The 19930-nt window shown below is 50.6% G+C and overlaps 1 protein-coding gene across 4 annotated transcripts in view; it reads right to left on the bottom strand.

Moving 5' to 3' along the window:
• Positions 1-19930, bottom strand: part of LOC139234108 (myosin heavy chain, cardiac muscle isoform) — a 111204-nt gene that overhangs the window by 42709 nt on the left and 48565 nt on the right. For 3 of the 4 annotated variants that reach the window (XM_070865052.1, XM_070865054.1, XM_070865055.1), the window contains 7 exons: positions 19710-19786; positions 18448-18506; positions 12624-12678; positions 11848-11980; positions 7427-7468; positions 6145-6276; positions 1493-1552 (listed from right to left, as the gene is read on the bottom strand). In XM_070865052.1, the coding sequence (XP_070721153.1) occupies positions 1493-1552; positions 6145-6276; positions 7427-7468; positions 11848-11980; positions 12624-12678; positions 18448-18506; positions 19710-19786 (558 nt within the window). The remainder of the gene's footprint in view (positions 1-1492; positions 1553-6144; positions 6277-7426; positions 7469-11847; positions 11981-12623; positions 12679-18447; positions 18507-19709; positions 19787-19930) is intronic. The other variant, XM_070865053.1, reaches the window with a different exon arrangement.

Here is a 19930-nt window from a genome sequence, read left to right as displayed (position 1 = left end):
AGGGGGGGGAGAGACAGGGGGGGGAGAGACAGGGGGGGGAGAGACAGGGGGGGGAGAGACAGGGGGGGAGAGACAGGGGGGGGAGAGACAGGGGGGGGAGAGACAGGGGGGGAGAGACAGGGGGGGGAGAGACAGGGGGGGAGAGACAGGGGGGGGAGAGACAGGGGGGGGAGAGACAGGGGGGGGAGAGACAGGGGGGGAGAGACAGGGGGGGAGAGACAGGGGGGGGGAGAGACAGGGGGGGGAGAGACAGGGGGGGGAGAGAGACGGGGGGGAGAGACAGGGGGGGGGAGAGACAGGGGGGGGGGGAGAGACAGGGGGGGGGAAGAGACAGGGGGGGGGGAGAGACAGGGGGGGGGAGAGACAGGGGGGGGAGAGACAGGGGGGGGAGAGACAGGGGGGGGGGAGAGACAGGGGGGGGGGAGAGACAGGGGGGGGGGAGAGACAGGGGGGGGGGGAGAGACAGGGGGGGGGGGGAGAGACAGGGGGGGGGGGAGAGACAGGGGGGGGAGAGACAGGGGGAGAGAAACAGGGGGAGAGAGACAGGGGGAGAGAGACAGGGGGAGAGAGACAGGGGGAGAGAGACAGGGGGAGAGAGACAGGGGGAGAGAGACAGGGGGAGAGAGACAGGGGGAGAGAGACAGGGGGAGAGAGACAGGGGGTGAGAGACAGGGGGAGAGAGACAGGGGGAGAGAGACAGGGGGAGAGAGACAGGGGGAGAGAGACAGGGGGAGAGAGACAGGGGGAGAGAGACAGGGGGAGAGAGACAGGGGGAGAGAGACAGGGGGAGAGAGACAGGGGGAGAGAGAGAAGGAATAATGGAGAGAAAGAGAATAAGAGATAAAAAGAAAAAGAGAAAGAGAGAAAGAAAGAAAGAAAGAATAAGAGAGAGAGAGAATGAGAGCAAGAGATTGGGGAGAGACAGAGTGAAGGAGAGAGCGGTGGGGGCAGAGAGAACATAAATTAAAATGCATTTTTTCTGCTTTTGTCCTTAGAAATCAGACGAAAATAAATGAGAGGGAGTGGTAATGTTTCCTTAAAGGAGTGCGTCAGCTCGAGTGTTTTGCTCAGTAATGACCAGTCAGAGAAATGACATTAAAATACGTGGCAGGCACTGAACAGGTTAAAGGGCCAAGTGCACGGTGGGTCTGTGTTCCGAAACAGAATTGGAAACATTGATGGATTGCCTTTTTAACGGTGTTTGAGGTACTTTGGAAACAAACTGCTCACGCAGGGCCCCTGGTGATGGGGAATGTGTACAGACCAGGCCAATCCAAGCGGGGATCGCGCGGGAAGTGTAGGAGAGAGAGGGGTCTGGCAAGAGGATAACCAGCTGGGAGATGGGGCGTTTGTTAGTTAGGATTCCATGCAGCATAAACACGGCATGTGACAACAGCAGCAAAATGGCTGCTTCTGAAGTTGTGCCTGTCTAAAGCGGTCAGTAAGAGAGAGAAAGAGAGAGTCAGAGAGAATAATTGCAACATCATCTCACTGTGTACTGGGGCCCATTCGCGGTAGTCATCAGTGGCTTCTTCACCAGCCAATGATCAACCTAACACACAGGAACAACAGACACGAGAGAAAACAAAGAAAAAGCCAGGTTTTTAATCGTTCTTTTTTTTTTCCCTTCTTCCCGTTGATTTGGTCATTTCGCGATACTGGCCAAGCACTCTCAGGGGATCCTGAAAGTCTCCATTGTGGAATACCGGGATAGTCTATCGGCTAAACCGTGATGTCCCGTAAAGTGTCACAGGCCACAAGCCCCAGATTAGGGCGCGCATCTGTTGCGGGTGGAATGCTATCAGCCAGAGGAGCCACAGAGCGGGGAGTGGGGGGGGGGGGGCAACAAGTGGCGACAGAGGGGGAAACCCCTTCCCCCCAAATAGAAAATGGAGGAAGCGCCGCCTCCCCAGAGCAGAATAATACAGCGACGACCAACAGGCCATTCGGCCCCTCGAGCCTGCTCCGCCATTCAATAAGATCATGGCCGATCTGATCTTGGCCTTCGCTCCACTTCCCTGCTCGCTCCCCATAACCCCCGACTCTCACGCACCATTTAGCGAGATGGCCAATCAGCCATTTTAATAACCACGCGCCAGGGATGACTAGTTTTGTCGTCTTGTCGTGTGTGCAATTTGGCGCTTTGCTGATCATTTGCCATCATAAAAAGAAGCAGGCTCTGGTTTTTACTGGGATCCCCTTCATGATGGTTTTCCGTGAAGCTACTTCTGATTGGTGCATCTGAAAACCTTCCCTCTGGTTGGAGATATTATGGCTATGTAAAATAAAATATATTTTTTGGAATAAAAACAGAAAATGCTGGAAAACACTCAGCAGGTCAGGCAGTGTCCGTGGAGAGAGAAACAGAGTTAGCATTTCAGGTCGGTGACCCTTCCTCAAATTCTGATGAAGTTCTGACGAAGGGAACCTGAAACGCTAACTCTGTTTCTCTCTCCACGGACGCTGCCTGACCCGCTGATTGTTTACAGCATTTTTCTGTTTTTAGTTCAGATTTCCAGCATCCGCAGTATTTTGCTTTGTTAATATCTTTTTGGGATGATTTTCATATTGGGCGATTTGCATAGATGCATTTAAGGAGAAGCTCGATAAGCCCGTGAGGGAGAAAGGAATAGAAGGATATGTTGATGGGGTTAGATGAAGAAGAGTTAGAGAGTCAGAGAGAGAGAATTAGAGAGAGAGAGAGAGAGAGAGAGAGAGAAAAAGAGAAAGAGAAAGAGAGAAAATGAGAGAAAGAGAAGGAGAGAAAGAGAAAGAGAGAGAGAGAATGAAAAGAGAGAACGATAAGAGAGAATGAAAGATAGAATGAAAGAGAGAACGAAAGAAAGAAAGAGAGAAAGAGAGAAAGAAAAGACCTGCATTTCTATAGCGCCTTTCACGACCACAGGACGTTTCAAAGCTCTTTACAGCCAATTAAGTAGTTTTGGAGTTGTAATGTGGAAAACGCAGCAGACAATTTGCGCACAGCAAGCTCCCACAAACAGCAATGTGATAATGACCAGATAATCTGTTTTTGTTATGTTGATTGAGGGAAGAATATTGGCCCAGGACACCGGGGAAAACTCCCCTGCTCTTCTTCGAAATACTGCCACGGGATCTTTTATGTCCAGTGCCCAGAATGCCAAGGCAACGTTATTGCTCCCTTGCTCACTGTTCAGGTCACCTTGGGGATATTTGAACCTCCTGTAATTGCTTGGTTATTGTACACCATGCCATTAGAACAAACAAAGTCACGGTGGGCCGGAGCGGTTGTATGGGGGAGTTTGGAGTTGCAACTGCTATGCTATGGGAAGGTCGGACACCAATCTGTGCCCACTATTCACCTCAACCATGCCATCGGAGTGAGAGACTGAATACAGGAATCGGTGCCAATGTCAAATTTACACAAGGCGTCACAGGCACCACACTAAGTCCAGCATACCATGGGGCCATTAATACTGAGGAACATGGCCTGACCCCTCCCCATCTCTGTAACCTCCTCCAGCCCGACAACACCACCCCAGCCCTACACCAGCTCCCCAAGATCTCCGCATTCCGCTAATTCTGCTCTCTTGCGCATCCCCAATTTTAATCGCTCTACCACTGGTGGCCGTGCCTTCAGTTGCCTGAGCCCTGAGCCCTGAAGTGCCCTCACTAAACCTTGCCGCCATTCTCTCTCCTCTTTTAAGATGTTCCTTAAAACCTACCACTTTGACCAAGCTTTTGGTCACCTGCCCTAATATCTCTTTCTGTGGCTCGGTATCAAAGTTTATAGACGTATACGAGGCCATTTCAGCCCATTGTGTCCTCGCCGGTCGACAACGAGCTACCCAGCCTAATCCCACTTTCCAGCTCTGGGTCCGTAGCCCTGCAGGTTACGACACTTCAAGTGCACATCCAAGTACTTTTTAAATGTGGTGAGAGTTTCTGCCTCTACCACCCTTTCAGGCAGGGAGGTCCAGACCCCCACCACCCTCTGGGTGAAGGAATTTCCCCTCAAATCCCCTCTAAACCTCCTACCAATTACTTTAAATCTATGCCCTCTGGTTGTTGACCCCGCTGCCAATGGAAATAGGTCCTTCCTATCCACTCTATCCAGGCCCCTCATAATTTTATACACCTCAATTAAGGTCTCCCCTCAGCCTCCTCTGTCCCAAAGAAAACAACCCCAGCCTATCCAATCTTTCCTCACAGCTAAAAGTCTCCAGTCCAGGCAACACCCTCGTAAATCTCCTCTGTACCCTCTCTCGTGCAATCACATCTTTCCTGTAATGTGGTGACCAGAACTGCACGCAGTACTCCAGCTGTGGCCTAACTAGTGTTTTATACAGTTCAAGCATAATCCCCCTCTATGCCTCGGCTAATAAAGGCAAGCATTCCGTGTGCCTTCTTAACCACCTTATCCACCTGGCCTGCTGTCATGCATGTACATTCTGTTTGTAGCCACCAGATGGCGTCATTGTTGGAGGCCACTGAGCAGCACGCACATCAAGGGGGGTGGAATACAGTAATGTTAGTTATATAACTCTCTGGTTGGACCACATTTTTTAAAAATTCGTTCCTGGGATGTGGGCGTCGCTGGCAAGGCCGGCATTTATTGCCCATCCCCTAATTGCCCCGTGAGAAGGTGGTGGTGAGCCGCCTTCTTGAACCGCTGCAGTCCGTGTGGTGAAGGTGCTCCCACAGTGCTGTTAGGGAGGGAGTTCCAGGATTGTGACCCAGCGACGATGAAGGAACGGCCGGTATATTTCCAAGTCAGGATGGTGTGTGTGACTGGGAGGGGAACGTGGAGGTGGTGGTGTTCCCCATGCGCCTGCTGCCCTTGTCCTTCTAGGCGGTAGAGGTCGCGGGTTTGGGAGGTGCTGCCGAAGAAGCCTTGGCGAGTTGCTCCAGTGCATCTTGTAGATGGTGCACACTGCAGCCACGGAGCGCCGGTGGTGGAGGGAGTGAGTGTTGAAGGGGTGCCAATCACGCAAATTTAAGAACTGCTTTCAGTCTGGGCACAGCCCCTCAGGAAGTGTATATTGGCCTTGATGGGGTGCAGCACAGATTCACCAGAATGATATCAGGACTAAAAGGGTTAAATTATGAGGAGAGGTTGCATAGACTAAGCTTGTATTCAGTAGAAGATTAAGGTGTGATCTACTTGAGGTGATTGAAGGAGTTGATAGGGTAGAGAGAGAGAGAAATTATTTCCTCTGGTGGAGGAGTCCAGAATAAGTGGGTGTAACCTTAAAATTAGAGCCAGGCCTTTCAGGGGTGATGTCAGTAAACACTTCTTCACACAAAGGGGGGGTGGGAATATGGAACTCTCTCCCCAAAAAGCTGTTGAGGCTGGGGGTGAAATATGTCTAGCGCTCCACCCAGTGGACTACTGTGGCACTGCAGCCATTGGTCTTTACAACAATAAAGAGGGAACAGGTCACATGACTGGGCTTCCTAAATTTATCGGCCATCTTGGGAGCCTGCGTGTGTTTGTGATGTCGCACTGAAAACATCACAGGGGGAATAAAATTGAAGATTGAAACCGAGATTTTTTTAATTAGGCAAGGGTAGCGATGGTTACGGAACCACGGTGGGTTGATGGAGTTAAGATACAGATCAGCCATGATCTAACTGAATGGTCGAACTGGCTCCAGGGGCTGAATCGCCGCCTTCTATGTCCCGATGATTGTCCCACTCCAGGGACTTGAGCACACAAATCTAGGCTGACACTCCCAGTGCAGTGCTGAGGGAGCGCTGCACTGTCGGAGGTGCCGTCTTTCGGATGAGACGTTAAACCGAGGCCCCGTCTGCTCTCTCAGGTGGATGTAAAAGATCCCGTGGCACTATTTCGAAGAAGAGCAGGGGAGTTATCCCCGGTGTCCTGGTCAATATTTATCCCTCAATCAACATAACAAAAAAACAGATTATCTGGGTCATTATCACGTTGCTGTTTGTGGGAGCTTGCTGTGCGCAAATTGGCTGCTGCGTTTCCCGCATTACAACGGTGACTACGCTCCAAAAGTACTTCATTGGCTGTAAAGTGCTTTGAGGCGTCCAGTGGTCGTGAAAGGCGCTATATAAGTGCAAGTCTTTCTTTCTTTTACCCCCTGCGCCAGGAGTCGGCTGGAATCCCCTTCCTTGCTGCAAGTGGTACATTCTGACCTGGCCTCGGGCGGACTCCAGCTCTTGGTGTCGCTCCTCCAGCTCGCTATTCCGTACGTGCAGCATGTCCCAGACCTTCTGCAGCTCTTCCCGCACCAGGAAGAGCTCATCGTCCACCTGTTCCAGAGACGCCTGCAGAGACAATACACGGGTTGAAGCCTCACGAGTGGAACATAAATTCGAACAGCCCAGGAGGCCCTTCAGCCCACCGTGCCAATGCCGGTTCTTTGAACGAGCCGTCCAATCAGTCCCACTCCCCCTCCCCCCAGCCCCCGCCCTGCTCTTAATCCCCATGTGTCAGCTGTGGCTCAGTCATCCTCCCTGATAAAGTGCAACATCCCCACCGACACCTGGGAATCCCCGGCCCAAGACCACACAAAGCGGAAGAAGAGCATCCGGGAGGGCACCCAACACCTCGAGTCACTTCGCCGGGAGCACGAGGAAGCCAAGCGCAAACAGCGGAAGGAGCGTACGACAACACAAACCCCCCCCCCACCCACCCCACCCGTCCCTCCAACCACCGTCTGCCCCACAGAGTCTGTAGGTCCCACATTGGACCCATCGGTCACCTGAGAACTCATAGTGTGGAAGCAAGTCATCCTCGACTCCGGGGGACTTCCTAAGAAGGAGAAGAAGCGAGCAGCACTCTCGCCTCTGAGTCAGAAGGTTGTGGGTTCAAGTCTCACTCCAGAGACTTGAGCACAAAAAAATCTAGGCAGACACTCCCAGTGCAGTGCTGAGGGAGGGCTGCACTGTCGGAGGTGCCGCCTTTTGGATGAGACATTAAACTGAATACTTGGATGTGCACTTGAAGTACCATAACCTACAAGGCTATGGACCAAGAGCTGGAAAATGAGATGAGGCTGGGTAGCTCTTTTTTTGGCCGGCACAGACACAATGGGATCTCCTTCCATGCTGTAAATTTCTATGGTGTAATGTATGCACCTGATTATGCTCATAGGTTTGTAGATATGTCGAGTTGTGAGTGGCTTAGCCAGTCACATGATGTGCACAAGACTCAATAAAACCCCAGCCAGTTGGGTCTAGGTCATCCACGATGAGGTATGCAGTTGTGAGCCTGGTGGATGAACTGGTAATGTGTCGTGATTGTTAAACCTTTTGCTAATAAACCAACTGGTTCTTAATAGCAATCTGTGGCTATGGATTCTTAAGCAAAGAACCCATGAAGCAAATACATTACATATGATTTCTATGAAACACGTGGAACTTATCACACAGAAACGACCCATTCGGACCAACAAGTCCATAACTGGAGAGTTACCTTTATTTCTCCTGGTTTGCTCAAGTTGGCTTCTTCCAGTTCCTAGACAGGAGAAAATACAAGATCAGTAAAAAAACTCTCCGTAAATAATTTGGAGCAGTGATTCTCAAACAGCGAGGTCAGAGGGTGAAGTCTTGATTTGCGTCAAGCGCAGTGTAATTCTGGCAGATCAGCGACCAATACTAATGAATGTGGTCTTGTCAGAAGGCTGTGGGTTCAAGTCCCACTCCAGGGACTTGAGCACAAATATCTAGGCTAGCACTCCCAGTGCCAGTGCTGAGGGAGTACTGCACTGTCGGAGGTGCCATCTTTTGGACGGAACGTCAAACTGAGGCCCCGTCTACTCTCTCAGGTGGCCGTAAAAGATCCCGCGGCACTATTTCGAAGAAAAGCAGGGGAGCTTTCTCCGGTGTCCTGGCCCAATATTTATCCCTCAATCAACATAACAAAAAAAAACAGATTTAAAAACAGAAAATGCTAGAAATCTCAGCGGGTCAGGCAGCATCTGTTAAAAGGCAGAGTTAACGTTTCGGGTCGATGACCCTTCCTCAGAACTGGAGAGTGTTCAGAAAGAACGGATTCTTAACAAGCCCCGAAAGGGGGAGGGGAAGAAAGAACAAAAGGGAAGGTCTGTGATAGGGTGGAAGGCAGGAGAGATTAGAGAGACACAAGGGATGATGGGCCAAATTCAAATGGTAATGCTAGGGGTTAGAAAAACATTAGTCAAGATAGGGTGTGAATGGTGGGATAATGACCAACAGCCATTGGAGACAAAGAGAAAAAAACAGGCTCTGGGGGGAGGGGGGTGGAGAGGAGATGGGGTGGGGGGGGAAGGGAGCCAAAGATTGGCAGAGGTTACGTTCTGAAATTGTTGAACGCGATGTTGAGTCCAGAAGGCTGTAAAGTGGCTAAACGAAAGATGAGATGTTGTTCCTCGAGCTTGCGTTGAGCTTCGTTAGAACAGTGTAGGAGGCCGAGGACGGAGAGGTCAGAGGGGGAGTGGAGCGGAGAATTAAAGTGACAGGCGACCGGAAGCTCAGGGTCACACTTGCGGACTGAACGGAGGTGTTCCGCAAAGCGGTCACCCAATCTACGCTTGGTCTCCCCAATGTAGAGGACACCACATCGTGAGCAGCGAATACCGTATACTAAATTGAAGGAATTACAAGTAAATCCCTGTTTCACCTGGAAGGAGTATTTGGGGCCCTGGACAGTGGGAAGGGAGGAGGTAAAAGGGCAGGTGTTGCATCTCCTGCGCTTGCACGGGAAGGTGCCGTGGGAAGGGGAGGGGTTGCTGGGGGTGACTGAGGAATGGACCAGGGTGTCACGGAGGGGGCGGTCCCTCAGGAATGCTGAGAGGGGAGGGGAGGGGAAGATGTGACTGGTGGTGGGATCACGCTGGAGGTGGCGAAAATGGCGGATGATGATTCGTTGAACGTGGAGGCTGGTGGGGTGAAAGGTGAGGACAAGGGGAACCCTGTCGGGGTTCTGAGAGGGAGGGGAAAGGGTCAGAGCAGAGGTGCGGGAAATAGAACGGACACGGTCGAGGGCCATGTTAGCTATGGCGGAAGGGAATCATCGGTTGAGGAAAAAGGAAGACATGTCCGAGGCACTAGTGTGAAAGGTGGCGTCGTCAGAGCAGATGCGACGGAGATGGAGAACCTGGGAGAATGGAATGGAATGCTAAAGCAGATTATCCGGTCATTATCACATTGCTGTTTGTGGGAGCTTGCTGTGCACAAATTGGCTGCTGCGTTTCCTACATTACAACAGTGACACTTCAACAAAGTACTTCATTGGCTGTAAAGCACTTTGGGACGTCCAGTGGTCGTGAAAGGCGCTATATAAATGCAAGTATTTCTTTCATTTGTCCAGAAAGAGCGCCTCTGTGTCAGTGACAGTGTCTGCTGGAAGTATTGGGGTAAGCGGTCAATGGGAAAATGTCCCGCCTGGTTTAGGTTTACAGTGACAACATGCTAACTTCGGGTAATGCCATTGGTTCATTAGAAGTTGAAAAACTTGCTATCGAGGGCCATCCCAAGGGTTCAGAAGCCTTGACTAGTTTTTACCAACAATGGAGAATTTGCCATGGGTTTAGTAACAGGGAATGACTTTTTGAAAAGTTCATTCACTGGATGTGGGTGCCACTGGTAAGGCCGGCATTTACTGCCCATCCCTAATTGCCCCTTGAGAAGGTGGTGGTGAGTCGCCTTCTTGAACCGCTGCAGTCCGTGTGGTGAAGGTGCTCCCTCAGTGCTGTTAGGGAGGAAGTTCCAGGATTGTGACCCAGCGACGATGAAGGAACGGCCGATATATTTCCAAGTCAGGATGGTGTGTGACTCGGAGGGGAACGTGGAGGTGGTGGTGTCCCCTTGCGCCTGCTGCCCTTGTCCTTCTAGGGGGTCGAGGTCGCGGGTTTGGGAGGTGCTGCCGAAGAAGCCTTGGCAAGTTGCTGCAGTGCATCTTGTAGATGGTGCACACTGCAGCCAGGGGGCGCCGGTGGTGGAGGGAGTGAATGTTGAAGGGGGTGGGTAGCGTGTCGATCAAGCGGGCTGCTTTGTCCTGGATGGTGTCGAGCTCCCTGAGTGTTGTTGGAGCTGCACTCATCCAGGCAAGTGGAGAGTATTCCATCACACTCCTGACTTGTGCCTTGTAGATGGTGGAAAGGCTTTGGGGAGTCAGGAGGTGAGACACTCGCCTCGGAATACCCAGCCTCTGACCTGCTCTTGTCAGAGTATTTATGTGGCTGGTCCAATTACATTTCTAGTGAATGGTGACCCCCCCCAAGGTGTTGATGGTGGGGGATTCACCGATGGTAATGCCAAGGGGCGGTGATTAGACTCTCGTTTGTTGGAGATGTCTATTGCCTGGCACTTGTGCAGTGCAAATGTAACTTGTCACTTACCAGCCCAATCAGAGGTGGTCCCTCGGAAGAGGATGACTTGCTTCGACATGAGTTTACAGATGTTTCAATGAGGGACTCGATTTTTCTGTCCTGAACTCCAGTTGAGGGGGTGGAAGATGTCTGTGTGTGGATTTTTTTTAACGTGGGGTGACCGTTGCACACCAACCACCACACGGGCTTGACAGAGCTAGGCCTTTATCCAGTGGCAAGGGTTAACCTGGACAACTGGAGACCAGCTTTATTGCACGGACCTTGTGCGCACACATCTCGCAGTGTGGGCTGCCCCGTGCTGCCCCTGGGCCCTCGGCTCTTCTGGGCCCTGTACCCTCGTTCGCCGCACTTCCGCCACGATCTCCCGCCGCACCTCCGCACAAAACATTCGGCAAAACCTCTGTCCCGATCTCCCGCCAAATCTCAGCCACGATCCCTCATCGCTCCTCCGCCCCGATCACTCGTCGCAAGAGTCCGCTCCGACCATCCCGCTCCTCTGGAATAGGCTGCAGCCCACAAACACCAACAAACCTCCCTCAAGGTTCAGCGAGGGTTTACTCGATCTTTACATGTCAGCCCGCGCTCGCTGGCTCGGCAGAGAAAATCACTGCTGACAGGTAATGAACTGCTCACCGTCCCATGGCTACTGGTCTTTTCAGCTGGCGAAGCACGCAGTGTCCGGATCAATGAGTGCGATTCCACTCAATGTGCGATCGCAATGTCCTGCGGACTGCCGAGCTGATTGATTGGCCTCGGCTTGCAAGTCCCCAGGCTCCACCTGCAAGCTCCACTTGCAGTCTGTCTTCCACTCGGATTCCAGCAGTCCAAACGGCAGAATCGATACGTCAGTGCAGAAATTGTGCCTACGAATTAGCCCTTTCCCCTCCCGAAACAAACTCGACAAAGCCTTTACATTCCAAGTGGCAGGCCAGCACCATGTTCCTGCCAAAGTTTGTTCAATTTATCAACTGCAACAGTGACTCCATCCAGCAGTATAAAAAGGGCTCTCTGATCTCACAGCAGTCGACACCCCTTACAATATCTGCCAGCTGCTAGTGTCAGCTGCAGCTCAGTGGGCAGCACTCTCGTCTCTGAGTCAGAAGGCTGTGGGTTCAAGTCCCACTCCAGGGACTTGAGCACGTAAATCTGGGCTGACACTCCCAGTGCAGTGCTGAGGGAGTGCTGCACTGTTGGAGGGGCAGTACTGAGGGAGTGTCGCACTGTTGGAGGTGTCATCTTTCAGATGAGACATTAAACCAAGGCCCTCTCAGGTCACCAGTACTGAGACTAGCTTTTTAATTCCAGATTTATTTAATTAACTGAATTTAAATTCCCCAGCTGCCGTGGTGGGATTTGAACTCTTGGTTTCCGAATCATCAGTCCAGGCCTCCGGATTATTAGTCCAGGAACATAACCACTGTGCTCCCGCTCCCTAAACAAGTGTGATTTGATTAGCTCGAGGGACAGGAGCTCTGCCAGTCCCTGCGATCACCGTTTTGCTGTGTTTCAGTACCCCTTCACTCACCTCTCTCAGACCCCGGATAATCGCGTTCTGCTGCCTTTGAGAAACCTTTGCAGCCTTGAGGTCTTGCTGAAGTGATGATATCTGAGCGAGTATCTCCGGTGTCAAAAGCACAGCTGGGCTGGGTGAGGCGATACTAAATCAGGAGTTAAATGCAGTGAGTCAGTTTGGAGTCTTGAAAAGATATTACTACAAACCTCATCATGAGACGGTGCTTAAAATCAACATGAAACGATCGGCATACACAGAGTGTTTGCTCTGTTAAAGAAGGTCGTAAAAATTAACTGCATTCAGTCAGAAATCGTGGAACATCACAACGTTTGATTAGTCTGGTGCAAGATGTGGTTTATCAGTGGGATGTGGGGTATATCAGTGTTACAGTGAGGGGTGTGGGGTATATCAGTGTTACAGTGAGGGGTGTGGGGTATAACAGTGTTACAGTGAGGGGTGTGGGGTATATCAGTGTTACAGTGAGGGGTGTGGGGTATATCAGTGTTACAGTGAGGGGTGTGGGGTATATCAGTGTTACAGTGAGGGGTGTGGGGTATAACAGTGTTACAGTGAGGGGTGTGGGGTATATCAGTGTTACAGTGAGGGGTGTGGGGTATATCAGTGTTACAGTGAGGGGTGTGGGGTATATCAGTGTTACAGTGAGAGGTGTGAGGTATATCAGTGTTACAGTGAGGGGTGAGATATTAATATCTGGTATTACCATCTCTCAGTGAAGCCTGGTATACCTGAATCCATGTACACAGTCTGATCAGGGTCATTCTACATACCTGTTTAACGGGAGGGTTTTAAGTCTTTGGTTGGAAAGAGCTGGCACCTCATTGGCTGGGAAAGAAATTGAAGATGCAGACAATACACATTAGACACACAGCGAGAGTACCACTGCGGTAAAAGTGTAACATCCCCACCGACACCTGGGAATCCCCGGCCCAAGACCCGCTCAAAGTGGAGGAGAAGTATCCGGGAAGGCGCCGAACACCTCGAGTCGCTTCGCCGGGAGCACGCGGAAGCCAAGCGCAAACAACGGAAGGAGCGCACGGCAACCCAAGCCCCCCCACCCACCCGTCCCTCCAACCACCGTCTGCCCCACCTGTGACAGACTGTAGGTCCCGCATTGGTCTCATCGGTCACCTGAGAATTAGTGTGGAAGCAAGTCATCCTCGACTCCAGGAAGCTGCCTAAGAATACTGTTATATATGCAGACTATAGATATACTCTCTGTGTAGTCACTGTATAGTTGCATAAGATGGAGACTTGTTACCTGATGTACTATCAATAAGGTTTACACTGTGTATATACTATGCTGGCACCACTAGAGGGTGCATCTCGTGGAGACCGGGGTTTCCTGCCCCTGTGGCAGAGGCTGTCCACCAGAGGGCACTGCGGTGGGAGACCTGAGGGTCACCTGCATAGGTGTGCAGGGCCCGGTATAAAAGGCTGCCCACCATGCCTGTGCCTCACTCTGGAGTTACAAATAAAGGACCAAGGTCACTTCAGTTTGAGTACAACACATTGCCTCGTGGAGTCATTCATAAGTACATTACAGTCATAACAAATACCAGGGTGAGAGGCTGAGAACTGCTGGACAGCGTCCCTAATGGTCATTAACGGGAGAGCTAGGTTAGAAGTTGCCCCGATTAATAGTTAACTTTAAAAAAGCGTTACCTGTCGGGGGCCAATCGATTGTCTCCACAAGACGATGGAGAAAGACCATTTCGATTTGATATTTATTGCTCAGTTCATTCACTGGTTCGGAATAGTAACCGACTTTACGCACAGCTTAGACACAGATCGCAGTAACGCGAGGCCCAACGTGATCTTGTTTCTAACACAAGAGTGAGTCGGTGAGTACAGGTATTGGTCGCTGTGTGACTGAGCCACACACTGCAGGCAGGACCCTGGGTCCATGCTCATTTCATACAGCTCACCCGGGCCACCAGTACAGGTGACTATCCACTCCAGTGCCCCTCGGCAGGACAGGGAAGGAGGAAAATCCACTCGGGCTCCCGCTGCCCAATCCGAGCTCGGGACCTCTTTTAGCTGGAGAAGGGGAGCATGTGGGGGGGGGAGAAGGAGGAAGAGAATAGAAAGAGAGACAGCGAAAGGGAGGGAGGGGAAAGAAAGAAAGAAAGAGAGAGAGGGAAGAAAGAAAGAGAGAGAGGGAAGAAAGAAAGAGAGAGAGGGAAGAAAGAAAGAGAGAGAGGGAAGAAAGAAAGAGAGAGAGGGAAGAAAGAAAGAGAGAGAGGGAAGAAAGAAAGAGAGAGAGGGAAGAAAGAAAGAGAGAGAGGGAAGAAAGAAAGAGAGAGAGGGAAGAAAGAAAGAGAGAGAGGGAAGAAAGAAAGAGAGAGAGGGAAGAAAGAAAGAGAGAGAGGGAAGAAAGAAAGAGAGAGAGGGAAGAAAGAAAGAGAGAGAGGGAAGAAAGAAAGAGAGAGAGGGAAGAAAGAAAGAGAGAGAGGGAAGAAAGAAAGAGAGAGAGGGAAGAAAGAAAGAGAGAGAGGGAAGAAAGAAAGAGAGAGAGGGAAGAAAGAAAGAGAGAGAGGGAAGAAAGAAAGAGAGAGAGGGAAGAAAGAAAGAGAGAGAGGGAAGAAAGAAAGAGAGAGAGGGAAGAAAGAAAGAGAGAGAGGGAAGAAAGAAAGAGAGAGAGGGAAGAAAGAAAGAGAGAGAGGGAAGAAAGAAAGAGAGAGAGGGAAGAAAGAAAGAGAGAGAGGGAAGAAAGAAAGAGAGAGAGGGAAGAAAGAAAGAGAGAGAGGGAAGAAAGAAAGAGAGAGAGGGAAGAAAGAAAGAGAGAGAGGGAAGAAAGAAAGAGAGAGAGGGAAGAAAGAAAGAGAGAGAGGGAAGAAAGAAAGAGAGAGAGGGAAGAAAGAAAGAGAGAGAGGGAAGAAAGAAAGAGAGAGAGGGAAGAAAGAAAGAGAGAGAGGGAAGGGAGAGAGAGAGGGAAGGGGGGGAGAGAGGGAAGGGGGGGAGAGAGAGGGAAGGGGGGGGGGAAGAGAGGGAAGGGGGGAGAGAGGGAGAAGGGGGGGAGAGAGGGAAGGGGGGGAGAGAGGGAAGGGGGGAGAGAGAGAGAGAGAGAGAGAGAGAGGGAAGGGAGAGAGAGAGGGAAGGGAGAGAGAGAGGGAAGGAGAGAGAGAGGGAAGGAGAGAGAGAGGGAAGGGAGAGAGAGAGGGAAGGGAGAGAGAGAGAGAGAGAGAGAGAGGGAAGGGAGAGTGAGAGAAAGGGAAGAGAGAGAGAGAGAAGGGAGAGAGAGAGAGAGAAGGGAGAGAGAGGGGAGGGAGAGAGAGAGAGAGAGAGAGTGAAGGGAGAGAGAGAGAGAGAGAGTGAAGGGAGAGAGAGAGAGTGAAGGGAGAGAGAGAGAGGGAGGGGAGAGAGTGAGAGTGAGAGAGAGCGAGAGTGTGGTGCTCAAGTCTCTGGAGTGGGGCTTCAAATTGAGGAAGGTAAAATAGATTTTTGCAGTACAATTTAACGTTTTCTTCAGATACCTGGACAATGTTTGGACGATGATAAGTTCTCCTGAACTAGAAGCAGAGAACCTGAGACACTGCAGAGATCCTGAGTGAAAGCTGAGACACTGCTGCCACCTACTGGCAGTGTTATACACCAGCAGCCCAGCGCTGCACTGGAAGAGGATTAGTGACTGGGTTTATTGTGACAGACACTGGATCACGCCCAAAGTAACAAGAGAACAGAGGCAATAAGTCGGGGAGGTACATTTAAAAAAAAGTAAACTTTTTAAATCGAAGAAAATTATTCTTTCCAGTCATTTATTTCAAAAAAAAGAATGGCAACTCATTGAAAAAAAAGACTTGCATTTCTATAGCACCTGTCACTACCTCAGGATGTCCCAAAACACTTTACAGCCAATTTAGCACTTTATTTTTTGGAGTGCAGTCACTGTTGTAATGTGGGTAACGCGGCAGCCAATTTGCGCACAGCAAGCTCCCACAAACAGCAATGTGGTAATGACCAGATAATCCTTGCTGCTATAATAATCCTCGCGTTCGTTTGTTTTGGTGGTGTCAATCATTGTGCATCCCCGGAGTGTGACCCCTGCAGGCAGTATGGGAGCGACATCAAACAGGCCAGAGACCCACTGCCCACCTCAGGGACACACACTACAGGCTGGGTCAAGCAGTCACACCAAGTATCAGCTGTGGCTCAGTGAGCAGCACTCTCTCGCCTCTGTGTCAGAAGGCCGTGGGTTCAAGTTCCACTGCAGAGACCTGAGCACATATATCTCGGCTGACACTCCAAGTGCAGTGCTGAGGGAGTGTCGCACTGTCGGAGGCGCCGTCCTTTGGATGAGACATTAAACCGAGGCCCTGTCTGCTCTCTCAGCCGGACGTGAAAGATCCCATGACAGTATTTAAAGAAGAGCAGGGGAGTTATCCCCGGTGTCCTGGGGCCAATATTTATCCCTCAATCAACATCAGTAAAAACAAATTATCTAATCATTTATCTGTCCAAACTCCCATGGCCCCACCCCACTCCTGGCCAAGAACGGGGAAACACTCATCAAGGACACCGAGGCTGTCAGGGCCCGCTGGAAGGAGCATTTTGAAGATCTCCTCAATCAAGACTCTGCCTTTGACTCGAGTGTTCTCGATTCCATCCCGCAGCATGCAACCCGCCACCAACTCCAACGCTGCACGAGGTTGGCAAAGCCATAAAACAGCTGAAGAATAACAAGGCTACGGGTGCAGATGGAATCCCTGCTGAGGCGCTAAAGTATGGCGGAGAGGCGCTGTTGGCGCAGATACATGATCTCATCTCTCTCATCTGGAGGGAGGAGAGCATGCTGGGAGATCTCAGAGTGATCGTGACCACCTTTAAAAAGGGGGGACAAGTCCCACTGCGGCAACTACAGGGGAATCCCCCTGCTATCAGCCACTGGGAAAGTCGTCGCTAGAGTCCTCCTCAATCGTCTTCTCCCTGTGACCGAGGAGCTCCTCCCGGAAGCACAGTGCGGATTTCGTCCCCTACAGGGCACAACGGACATGATCTGTGCAGCGCGACAGCTGCAGGAAAAATACAGGGAGCAGCGGCAGACCTTATACATGGCCTTTTTCGACCTTACAAAAGACCTGATCCACGTTCGGACCGGGGTCAAACAGGGCTGCGTCATCGCTCCAACCCTCTTCTCAATCTTCCTCGCTGCCATGCTCCACCTCAGAGTCAACAAGCTCCCTGCTGGAGTGGAACTAAACTACAGAACCAGTGGGAAGTTGTTTAACCTATGACGCCTCCAGGCCAGGTCCAAGACCACCCCAACCTCTGTTGTTGAGCTGCAGTGCGCGGACGACGCCTGCGTCTGTGCACATTCAGAGGCTGAACTCCAGGATATATAGTCAATGTATTCACTGAGGCATATGAAAGCATGGGCCTTACGCTTAACATCCGTAAGTCAAAGGTGCTTCACCAGCCTGTCATCGCCGCACAGCACTGCCCCCCAGTCATCAAGATCCACGGCGCGGCCCTGGACAATGTGGACTATTTCCCATATCTCGGGAGCCTCATCAACAAAGGTAGACATTGATGCGGAGATTCAGCATCGCCTCCAGTGCGCCAGTGCAGCCTTTGGCCGCCTGAGGAATAGAGTGTTTGAAGACCAGGCCCTCAAATCTACCACCAAACTCATGGTCTACAGGGCTGTTATAATACCCGCCCTCCTGTATGGATCAGAGGCATGGATGATGTATAGAAGGCCCCTCAAGTCGCTGGAGATATATCACCAACGATGTCTCCGCAAGATCCTGCAAATCCCCTGGGAGGACAGGCGCACCAACATCAGTGTCCTCGACCAGGCTAACATCCCCAGCATTGAAGCACTGACCACACTCGATCAGCTCCGCTGGGCAGGCCACATAGTTCAAATGCCTGACACGAGACTCCCTAAGCAATTGCTCTACGCGGAGCTCCTTCATGGCAAACAAGCCAAAGGTGGGCAGCAGAAACGTTATAAGGACACCCTCAAAGCCTCCCTGGTAAAGTGCGACATCACCACTGACACCTGGGAGACCCTGGCCGCAGACCGCCCGAGGTGGAGAAAGTCCATCCGGGAGGGTGCTGAGCTCTTCGAATCTCGATGCAAGGAGCATGGAGAGGCCAGGCTCAGGTAGCGGAAGGAGCGCGCGGCAAACCAGCCCCACCGATCCCTTCCCCCGACGAATGTCTGTCCCACCAGTGTCAGGGTCTGTGGCTCTCGTATCGGACTGTTCAACCACCAGAGAACTCACTTTAGGAGTGGAAGCAAGTCTTCCTCGATTCCGAGGGACTGCCTATGATGATGTGGGAGCTTGCTGTGCGCAAATTGGATGCGTGTTTCCGACATTACAACAGTGACACTTCAAAAAGTACTTCATTGGCTGTAAAGCGCTTTGAGATGAAAGGCGCTATATAAATGCAAGTCTTTCGTAGCAAGTTGTAATTAATTATTTTCAACAGTGTAATTTATTAAAAATGACCAACTCTGATCAATTCTCATTCCAATGGCTACCAGCAGACAATATATATTTTAGAAGGGCAATAAATATATAGAGCAGTTACTCAAATTCCCCCTTACACAATGAACTTTTCATCTAAAATACAAATAATACTTACCTTCTAACTGTACGCAAAGCTGCCCTTCACATGGCATTGAATCTTCGTCATTCTTACAGCTGGCAGGATAAGACAGCAAGGAGAATATATTAGTGAGACTCTAGGGAGAGGAGGAGTGTGACAGAGAAAGAGGGAAACAAAGCTAAAGATAACATGAGTAAGGGAAAGAAAGAGAAACAGACAGACAAACAGTACAAGCATGACATGCAGTCAGAGAGACGGAGAGAGAGAGAGAGAGAGACAGACAGAAGGAGATAGAGAGAGGGAGAGAGAGACAGAGAGAGAGAGAGAGAGAGAGACAGAGACAGAGAGAGGGAGACAGAGAAAGAGGAAGACAGAGAGGGAGAGAGAGAGACAGAAAGATCCAGAAAGAGAGACAGAAAAAGAGAGAGAGAGCACAGAGACAGCGAGAGAGAGAGAGACAGCAAGAGAGAGAGAGACAGAGACAGAGAGAGAGACAGAGAGAGGGAGACATAGAGAGAGAGAGGGAGACATAGAGAGAGAGAGTGAGAGACGGAGAGAGTGAGAGAGGGGGACAGAGAGACTGACAGAAAGAGACAGAGCGAGAGAGACAGAGAGAGAGGGCGACAGCGAGAGAGAGAGGGAGACAGAGACAGAGAGAGGGAGAGAGGGAGACAGAGACATGGGCAAAAACAGATGGAGAGAGAGACAGAAGGAGTAGAAATATCAACAGGAAAAGGGACAGAGAGAGAGATAACAAACAGGAGAGATAAAAAGAGGGAGACAAAGAGAAAGTGAAAAAGCAGGGAGAGACTGACTGTATTTGCTTTAAAAACTTTGATGAAAAGTTGGACACACACCAACGCCTTGAAATGAGACTTGCTGAACATCAGTCGACAAACAATTTGCATGTGTGTCAGAATGTGTCTGCCTGTGATTTTATTGAAGGTGGGAGAGCCAAGCAATGTCTCTGTTAAGGCAACGTCTCTGTTAAGGCAACAGACAGGAATGTCACTCAAAGAGAATCATTTCAAGGCACAGGAGCTGGAAAATCAGCACTTTTCCAACACTTTACACTCGATAATGCAGCCCGACTTTGGCCTGCTCCAGCAATGCACATTGTCATTATAATAATTTAATTAGAATCCATTTTAATCAGAGCGATGATACTGATCAACGCTCACCGGCTATATTCAAATATTTAAAATATAACAAAGTGATGCTTGTGAAAAGAGGCTGCAACTTTTAACACACAATATAAAGGCAAATGAATAGAATGTTTAAATTTAAAGTGTTTTTACTGAACGGACGGGTTGCAGTCTGGATCGCCCTCCGACAGTGCACTCCACCTCCTGCCAGCCTTGGGTGAAGCCCCTACCTATGAGGGAATCCAACAAGCAGTTAATGAATGAAAATTGCACATGTTCAGTTTATTACTGAGAATGTTAAAAGGGTCCTTAGCTTTCCAGCAGGAAAGACTTGCTTTTGTATAGTCGAGAGTGTGATGGAACACTCCCCACTT

This window comes from Pristiophorus japonicus, chromosome 21, assembly GCF_044704955.1.
Source record: "Pristiophorus japonicus isolate sPriJap1 chromosome 21, sPriJap1.hap1, whole genome shotgun sequence".
NCBI lineage: Eukaryota > Metazoa > Chordata > Chondrichthyes > Pristiophoridae > Pristiophorus > Pristiophorus japonicus.
The sequence above is the reverse complement of the archived record's forward strand: the minus strand, read 5'-3'. Positions and strand labels throughout refer to the sequence as shown.